The 10,000-nt window shown below is 38.1% G+C and overlaps 1 protein-coding gene across 1 annotated transcript in view; it reads left to right on the forward strand.

Moving 5' to 3' along the window:
* The first annotated feature begins 1,810 nt into the window (after positions 1–1,810).
* LOC143296624 (eIF-2-alpha kinase GCN2-like) overlaps positions 1,811–10,000 on the forward strand; it is a 71,587-nt gene continuing 63,397 nt past the window's right edge. Inside the window, exons 1-3 of the mRNA XM_076608653.1 lie at positions 1,811–2,046; positions 4,641–4,759; positions 9,563–9,665. Coding sequence (XP_076464768.1) covers positions 1,927–2,046; positions 4,641–4,759; positions 9,563–9,665 — 342 coding nt within the window. The 5' untranslated portion in view covers positions 1,811–1,926. The remainder of the gene's footprint in view (positions 2,047–4,640; positions 4,760–9,562; positions 9,666–10,000) is intronic.

Below are 10,000 nucleotides of genomic sequence, written 5' to 3' on the forward strand. Positions count from 1 at the left end.
CTCAGTGTCTATACTGACCCAATTTGAAGCATTAAATTGATATTGACCAGGCCATTTGAAGTATTTAGCCAGCGCAAACGGAACTTTAAAAGGTTTCTATAGTCTATATGCATAGCTTCTGTGAAATGCTGAGATTGAAGTGATAAGAAGCAAAGAAGCAAACAATGAAACAAACATGTCCTTTCTGTGTTCCGGTAATATATACCTACTTGACAAATCAATCGATCGATGTTCCATAGTCAGCTGAATGGTCATTTCTATACAGACATGCGCTGTTCTTGTAATGTTTATAGATAATTACCTGTAATATCATTACGTATTACCAACGTATGATTACCTGGTTTCAAATCACTGTACAATGATGATGATGATAATACTGATAATAACACCAAAGTAAGTATTGGCAACAAATATATATATATATATATATATATATATATATATATATATATATATATATATATATATATATTCGTTGAAAACAACGAAATGTACAATTTTTGTAAAAGCGAACAGGGAACAATCAGCCACTTGTTCGTCACATGCAGTTGTAGAACATTTCTTAAATGACGATTGCACCAATACACATAACCTGGTGTTGTCAACAACAACAACAACAACAAAATCATTTTGCACCGACTGTAAGCTAAAAAGAGATGAAGATATCATCTACATAATATAATTTCTGCAAAGTTCTTTATTATGTGAAGAAAACAACAACAACAACATCAATGTATCCCCTGTTTTCTGTTTATAGAAAAAAAAAAAATAAATGAAATACCAAACTGAAGAATACAATGCAAAAACAAACATGCTCTACAGACATTTTACCTCTGAATATCACCATTACAAAGCACATATATTGAGAATCAATTTCACGAAAGAAAAAAAAAAAGAAAAAAAAAGAAAAAAAGTGAAGAATACATGCATTTTTCTGTCGGATTCACTGTTTCTTACACATCTTTGTGATTCCACCAATTACAGCCAAGTGCTTGGCTTAGACCAAAAACATGTTCAGTTATAGGTATTGATATCTTTTTGTATATATTTGAGTGTTTACTGTCGGGAAGGGGGGCGGAACGGGGTATGTATATATATATATATATATATATATATATATATATTTTTTTTTTTTTTTTAAATAGTGTTGATCATTTATGTTAAAACTTATATGTATCAATGATTCAGTCTATGCAGTATATATGTTTTTCTATCGTCTTTTATAATAGTGATAAGTATATAAATATACAAATAGTACATATAATAACGTGATGTAACCGCTGTACAAATCACGTCATAGCTAGGTAGGTATATATTTTAAAACTGTTTTTTGAATTGTCTTAATTTGGTGTGTTTCAGTGAATTTATAATTGTGGAAGTATGATAATGATTACCAAGTATTTTGTTCCCTTCAGGACCAGAAATGGTATTTTAATCTGACAAGAAATGGCATTTCCTGGAATCTATATTGACCCTTTGCTTTACGTTGTATTCGAGCACACACACACACACACACACACACACAGTCACAACATGTTATTTAAAACGTTATTGTTGTCTTATTTTCACATAAGCTTGTTACAGTTACATATATCTTTGTTTTGTTTTGTTATGTTCTGTTTTTGAATCCCAACTTTTGTGACAGTATGGATATATTTTGCAGGTCGTGAGTTTTCAAACTTCTTCATTCACGAGTAACAAATCAAGACTTAGACCAATGAGAATGTTCGTTGCATTCGGCGCGTGGATGAAGGGGATAACCGGATATTGCATCGTTGTTGATGTTATTGAGTTTTGCGTGCGTGGATAGTTTCCCATGCTCTACTCTCTTGCCTTACCAAAATGTAGCCGACAGTTCAATGAAAGTTTTGTGTCGACAATCAGAACTGACCCTTGTGCGCTTATCGGCCGTTTGGCAGAGAAGCCATGGCCTCAGACGATAGGCAGTCTTACCAGGAGCGCCAAGAAGATGAACTTCAAGTGCTGCAGTCGATCTACGATGATGATGTGGAAGACCTGAGGCTGGCCTCAAAAGCTGCGTGGAAAGTAAGTTCTGTAGGAACAGTCAGCTTTGCTTTGTTTGTGTCTTAGCTTGCATATGTAGTAGTTGCTTCTTTTCGTCAGTTTTTTAATTCACGTGAAATTTAATGCACACGCACGTATACATAATGCGCATATTGATATGTGGACGCGTTATGGTGGTCATTACAGCTAAAGAAGGAACGGCAACAAAAATAGCAGCAACGGTAACGACAACAACAACAACATTATTTATCACCAACAACAGCAACAATTACAACATATTATCAACAGCAACTAATGAACCAATGCATGAAAACACACAGACAGACAGACAGACACACACACACACACACACACACACACACACACACACACACACACACACACACATGTACATCTGTAATACATACACAAATGCAATGTATACACAAGTACAGTTATCAAACACCAGTACAGATGTGCGCAAACACTTGCTTACAAGGCAGGCAGTTTGAAAAAAATCACTTTGGTGAACAGACATTAAATTAATCACACACACACACACACACACACACACACACACACACACACGTGCAATTCACATATGAATGCAGAGTGAACAAGTGAAGTACAGATATTTTACACAGGTATAGATATGTGTGCAAACAAGTAGTTGCACATAAAGCAGACATAAACATGCAAACCATTAAGGACTGGAATGCATTGCCAGGCATTGTGACAGCTGACACCCTTGATCACTTCAGGTAAAGTGTGCAAGGCAACAAAGTCAAAATATATGGCAGATACAGCCCAGCCGCGCACACGAGTATGGTTACTTTCTTGCAAATGGCGTTGCCTTGTAGCATGTTTGAAGTGATATATACATATATATCAACGTGACTTTTGGCTTGATTTTGATGTGTTTGTTGTATTTATTTTGTAAAGTGAAAAGTTGAGCATGTCAACATTGCTGTCAGGATGTACAATACATTATACAGTTGAAGTGGCAAGAAATAGAATTTGTTTGATTTGCCCCAGAACAGTGACAATAGCAAAGTTAAGAAAATGTGATAGACAATAAAAGTTATCTTTCTGTTGATCAGTTTAAGTGAATCTGTTATCCTGGTGATGATTATATGCTACAAAGTATATTGACAAGTTGTGGGGGGTGGGTTGGTGGGCTGGTCGTGTTGGAAAAAACCCAATATTTTAGCTTGAAAACCTTATTTTGGGGTTTTCATTTACTATGAAATCCTCCATATCAAAGTTTCAAGCTGAAATATTGTTTATGGCAACTTTTTGTGTCATAATATTGTATGATACTATAGTGTTTTGAGTGTGCGAGGGTGTGTGGGTGGGTGTATCAGTGTATGTGATTGTGAGTGTTTATATATAGTGTTAAAGGATAGAACAACATGGTAGTGGAGGAAAAACAACATAACTACACTTGGTTGTTGTGTCTGATACTTATTTGCAAATATTTTGCACCATTTGTTCCCATAGAATTCACTGGAATTTTGTTGGGTTTTTTTGTTTTGTTTTTTATTTATTTATTTTTTTTACATTATATAAAAAAAAAATAGTTTTGTATTTTTTAAATCTTAGTTATCTTTCCCTGATTGGGGATTCCCTTTGTTAATAATTGGTCAGTTCTCATCCTGTTTTATTTTATTTATTTATTATTCTTCTTTTTTGTTGTTGTTGTTGTTTGGTTGGTTTGGTTTGCTTGGTTTTGTTATTTTATTTTATTTTATTTATTTATTTATTTTGTTTATTTATTTATATATTTATTTTTCTCAAGCCTGACTTAAGTGCATTGGGTTACGCTGCTGGTCAGGCATCTGCCTGGCAGATGTGGTGTAGCATATATGGATTTGTCCGAACGCAGTGACGCCTCCTTGAGCTACTAATACTGATAGTGATACTGAGTGATACTGATATTCATCCTGTCAACATTGAACATATTATAATTACATTCCCCATTCATTTTCTTTAAGGAAGAAAGCATATGTTTTCTACATACTTATGAGTATTATTTTTATTTTTGTATGTATGTCTTGTTGTTGTTTTGTTTTTTAAAGAAGTTAAGTTTAAAAAAGCACGTTGGGTTACGCTGCTAGTCAGGCATCTGCTTGGCAGATGTGGTGTAGCGTATATGGATTTGTCCGAATGCAGTGACGCCTCCTTGAGCTACTGAAACTGAAACTTTAAAGAAGCTAATAATTTTGTGTGTGAAAGTTCCAGGAATCAAAGGGTATAGGTGTCACGGAGTTCGAAGCCTGAATGGATCTCAAGTCTATAGCAGCAGTAGCACCGGCAACACCTTTGTGATTGAACAAAAGCTAAATCAGTTATTTTCCAAAATAAATCTGAGGGCTTGTGTGTGTGTGTGTGTGTGTGTGTGTGTGTGTGTGTGTGTGTGTGTGTGTGTGTGATTCTTTCTTTCCTTTGTGTTTATTAATTTTATTTTGTTTTTATCTATCTGTTTATTTATTTGCCAAACAAAGTTTAATGCCAGTGTGAAAGATAAGGCAATCCCCCCACCCCCCACCCCCACCCCCCCAAAAAAAAAGATGAATAAAAAATGAAATAAAATAAAATTGAAAAATAACGTGTTTGTGGGGTGCTTTCACCTTCAGGTTTGGCAGCCAGTGAAGATGAAGCTGAAACTGTACCCACAGGAATCTCAAGGGCCCCACAGCCAGGTGTTCGCAAGAGTGGAAATGGTGGTCACCTGTTCGCCCAGATACCCGGACGAGTGAGTCATTGATCAACGAAACATCATGTTGTTAATGATTGGTTAGTTCAGGCCTGGACGAACGAGTCATTGGTTGAAGAAACATCTGTTTGTTAATAATGATTGGTCAGTTCAGGCCTGGACGAACAAGTCATTGGTTGAAGAAACATCTGTTTGTTAATAATGATTGGTCAGTTCAGGCCTGGGCGAGAGAGTTATTGATAGAAGATACATCTGTTTGTTAATAATGATTGGTCAGTTCAGGCCTGGGCAAGAGAGTTATTGATCGAAGATATATCTGTTTGTTAATAATGATTAGTCAGTTCAGGCCTGGACGAGTGAGTCATTGATCAAAGAAACATCTGTTTGTTAATGATTGGTCAGTTCAGGCCTGGACGAGTGAGTCATTGATCAAAGAAACATCTGTTTGTTAATGATTGGTCAGTTCAGGCCTGGACGAACGAGTCATTGATCGAAGAAACATCACTTTGTTAATGATTGGTCAGTTCAGGCCTGGACGAGTGAGTCATTGATTGAAGAAACATCACTTTGTTAATGATTGGTCAGTTCAGGCCTGGACGAACGAGTCATTGATCGAAGAAACATCACTTTGTTAATGATTGATCAGTTCAGGCCTGGACGAGAGAGTCATTGATCGAAGAAACATCACTTGGTTAAAGATTGGTCAGTTCAGGCCTGGACGAACGAGTCATCGATCGAAGAAATATCACTTTGTTAATGATTGGCCAGTTCAGGCCTGGACGAACGAGTCATTGATCGAAGAAACATCACTTTGTTAATGATTGGTCAGTTCAGGCCTGGACGAGAGAGTCATTGATCGAAGAAACATCTCTTTGTTAATGATTGGTCAGTTCAGGCTTGGACAAGAGAGTCATTGCTTGAAGAAACATCACTTTGTTAATGATTGGTCAGTTCAGGCCTGGACGAGAGAGTCATTGATCAAAGAAACATCACTTTGTTAATGATTGGTCAGTTCAGGCCTGGACGAGTGAGTCATTGATCAAAGAAACATCTCTTTGTTAATGATTGGTCAGTTCAGGCCTGGACGAACGAGTCATTGATCAAAGAAACATCTGTTTGTTAATGATTGGTCAGTTCAGGCCTGGACGAACGAGTCATTGATCAAAGAAACATCTCTTTGTTAATGATTGGTCAGTTCAGGCCTGGACGAATGAGTCATTGATCGAAGAAACATCTCTTTGTTAATGATTGGTCAGTTCAGGCCTGGACGAACGAGTCATTGATCGAAGAAACATCACTTTGTTAATGATTGGTCAGTTCAGACCTGGACGAGAGAGTCATTGATCGAAGAAACATCACTTTGTTAATGATTGGTCAGTTCAGACCTGGACGAGTGAGTCATTGATCGAAGAAACATCACTTTGTTAATGATTGGTCAGTTCAGGCCTGGACGAGAGAGTCATTGATCGAAGAAACATCACTTTGTTAATGATTGGTCAGTTCAGGCCTGGACGAGAAAGTCATTGATCGAAGAAGCATCACTTTGTTAATGATTGGTCAGTTCAGGCCTGGACGAGAGAGTCATTGATCAAAGAAACATCACTTTGTTAATGATTGGTCAGTTCAGGCCTGGACGAGTGAGTCATTGATCAAAGAAACATCTCTTTGTTAATGATTGGTCAGTTCAGGCCTGGACGAACGAGTCATTGATCAAAGAAACATCTCTTTGTTAATGATTGGTCAGTTCAGGCCTGGACGAACGAGTCATTGATCAAAGAAACATCTCTTTGTTAATGATTGGTCAGTTCAGGCCTGGACGAGAGAGTCATTGATCGAAGAAACATCACTTTGTTAATGATTGGTCAGTTCAGACCTGGACGAGAGAGTCATTGATCAAAGAAACATCACTTTGTTAATGATTGGTCAGTTCAGGCCTGGATGAACGAGTCATTGATCGAAGAAACATCACTTTGTTAATGATTGGTCAGTTTAGACCTGGACGAGAGAGTCATTGATCGAAGAAACATCTCTTTGTTAATGATTGGTCAGTTCAGACCTGGATGAGAGAGTCATTGATCGAAGAAACATCTCTTTGTTAATGATTGGTCAGCTCAGGCCTGGACGAGAGAGTCATTGATCGAAGAAACATCTGTTTGTTAATAATGATTGGTCAGTTCAGGCCTGGACGAGAGAGTCATTGATCGAAGAAACATCTGTTTGTTAATAATGATTGGTCAGTTCAGGCCTGGATGAGAGAGTTATTGATCGAAGAAACATCTCTTTGTTAATGATTGGTCAGTTCAGGCCTGGACGAATGAGTCATTGATCGAAGAAACATCACTTTGCTAATGATTGGTCAGTTCAGGCCTGGACGAGAGAGTTATTGATCGAAGAAACATCACTTTGCTAATGATTGGTCAGTTCAGGCCTGGACGAATGAGTCATTGATCGAAGAAACATCACTTTGCTAATGATTGGTCAGTTCAGGCCTGGACGAGAGAGTCATTGATCGAAGAAACATCTGTTTGTTAATAATGATTGGTCAGTTCAGGCCTGGACGAGAGAGTCATTGATCGAAGAAACATCTGTTTGTTAATAATGATTGGTCAGTTCAGGCCTGGATGAGAGAGTTATTGATCGAAGAAACATCTCTTTGTTAATGATTGGTCAGTTCAGGCCTGGACGAATGAGTCATTGATCGAAGAAACATCACTTTGCTAATGATTGGTCAGTTCAGGCCTGGACGAGAGAGTTATTGATCGAAGAAACATCACTTTGCTAATGATTGGTCAGTTCAGGCCTGGACGAATGAGTCATTGATCGAAGAAACATCACTTTGCTAATGATTGGTCAGTTCAGGCCTGGACGAGAGAGTCATTGATCGAAGAAACATCTCTTTGTTAATGATTGGTCAGTTCAGGCCTGGCCGAGAGAGTCATTGATCGAAGAAACATCACTTTGTTAATGATTGGTCAGTTCAGGCCTGTTGCATTGTTGCAGTAGTTTACAGTTCCCTGTCACCCTTCTTCTCCCCTGATCATCCTGCCCCCACCCCCTCATCACCGACCCCCTCCTCCCCTACCTCCCACCTTATTCCCCTCCCCACCCCCTCCCCCGCTTATACCTAACACCCACCTCACCCAAAGAAGAAAATTGAAAAGGATTTTCTTCATACTGATTTATGCTGTCATGGTGGTTGTGATTGTGGTGGTGGTGGTGGTGGCACTAGTGTTTGAGCCAAGGTGGATGCTTTGGACAAAGTAATTCGGCATTGTGTGTGTGTGTGTGTGTGTGTAGTCACATGTTGGTGTGTGTATGTAACATAGATGTAATGTTTTGTGTTAACAGAGCGTTTTTGTAAAGCACCTAGAGCAGATTTCTGGATAGTGTGCTATATAGGTATCCATTATTATTACTATTTCATTGTTCATTTTAGTTGTGTTTTTTTTTGTTTTTTGTTTTTTTTTGGTTATAAATTGGTTTGTGTGTCATGGACTTCAGTGGCTGTTATTATTTGACACCTGTGGCATATTTGTTGAGTTTTACTTTTCTCGCCAGCTGCACTGGGAATGTTTGTAATCACAAACACACACTGTTGCCAGATTGAAAGCCAGTGCGGTGTCAAAACTGTCAGCACAGTGACAAGTGTGTGAAATAGGTATGCTGACACTTGCAATAATACCAGTTTAGGGTGAAATTGATCACACTACATTCATCCAGAAAATGTATGATTTTATTACTTCAAAACTGGCTGAACTGAAAAAGAAAAGAAAAAAAAATCAATTGAAATCAAATGTGTCAACTGGTACAATACTTGACAGTGTTTCTGAAAATTTCGGTATTTGAATTGCCGGCAGTTTCTCTAGAGTTTCTCTAGCTAACAACTTACGTATATGTAGGTTAAAGTTCTGTCTTTCATCCCTTTGAACCAGAGCTGTGGTTGTGTGTGAATGACTGGTCTGTTGACACATGCTTTCATTTGTCTCTGCACTTGATTCAGCTCTATATAAACACCCTATGATTATGAGTATGATGACGATAATCATTATTGTTATTGTTAGTAGTAGTAGCAGTGTTTTTAATATTATCATTATTATTGTTATTACTATTATCATTACTATTATTAATAGTAGTAGAAGCAGTAGTAGCAGTAATAGAATTAAATACAAAGTTGCTTGTCTCTGCTATTCTGCTTTCCACTCCGCAGGACCTGCATATCTTTCTGACCTTATCAGTGTTTACACTCCCGCAAGAAATCTCTGCTCTTCCTCTGACTGTTACCTTTTGAAACTTCCTCGTGTCAGTACAAGAACCTATGGTGAACGTTCTTTCTTCTTTGCTGCTCCTCACATCTGGAGCAACCTTCCTCATCATATCCGTGCATCTGATTCTATTTCTGCTTTTCGCTCATCACTAAAAACTCATCTTTTTAAAACCTATCTATAAGCACTCACAGCTTCCTTGTTCTCCAACACTACCCATGTCAGCTCACTTTGGATATATGTAGAGTGGAGGGGAGAGTGTGTGGAGGGGGCTAGGGGGTGAGGGGTTTTGAGAAAGAGTGGTCATGAATGATTTATGTAACTTGTAATATTTTTCTTTCATGTAAAGCGCCCTGAGCCCTTAGAGAGAAAGGGCACTGTATCAATGTACATTATTAGTATTATTATTATTGTTGTTGTTGTTAATATTAATAGTGTTGTTATTATTGTTACGATGATGATAATGATGATGATGATGATTAGTACTGCTGCTGCTGCTCCTCCTCCTGTTACAACGACTATGATTATTACTACTAATGTGATGATTATTATTAGTTTTATTGTTGTCTTTGACACACAGTGTGCCCACCATAGAACTGCAGAACTCCAAAAATGTGCCAGACAAGAAACTGAGAGAGCTGAAACAGGACCTGCTGGAGATGGCCAGACAGTCGCTGGGTGAGGTGGGTACTGAGTCACTGGCTGTGAGCAACTGTACTGTGTGTTGCTGTATGGAAGTTACTGCGCAGTGTGTTACTGTATTGGGCGTCACTGTACTGACATAACTGAGTCAGTGCATCACCATCATCATCATCATCACCATCATCATCATCATCATTCCTCTTTAAGCGGAACAAGGTTGGCAGCCTTTTCCTTTCCCTTTCCATCTCACCATCATCATCATCATCATCATCATCATCATTCCTCTTTAAGCGGAACAAGGTCGGCGGCCTTTCACTTTCCCTTTCCATCATCATCATCATCATCATTACCCTTTAAGTGGAACAAGGTCAGCGGC

Source organism: Babylonia areolata, chromosome 21, assembly GCF_041734735.1.
Source record: "Babylonia areolata isolate BAREFJ2019XMU chromosome 21, ASM4173473v1, whole genome shotgun sequence".
Lineage (NCBI taxonomy): Eukaryota > Metazoa > Mollusca > Gastropoda > Neogastropoda > Buccinidae > Babylonia > Babylonia areolata.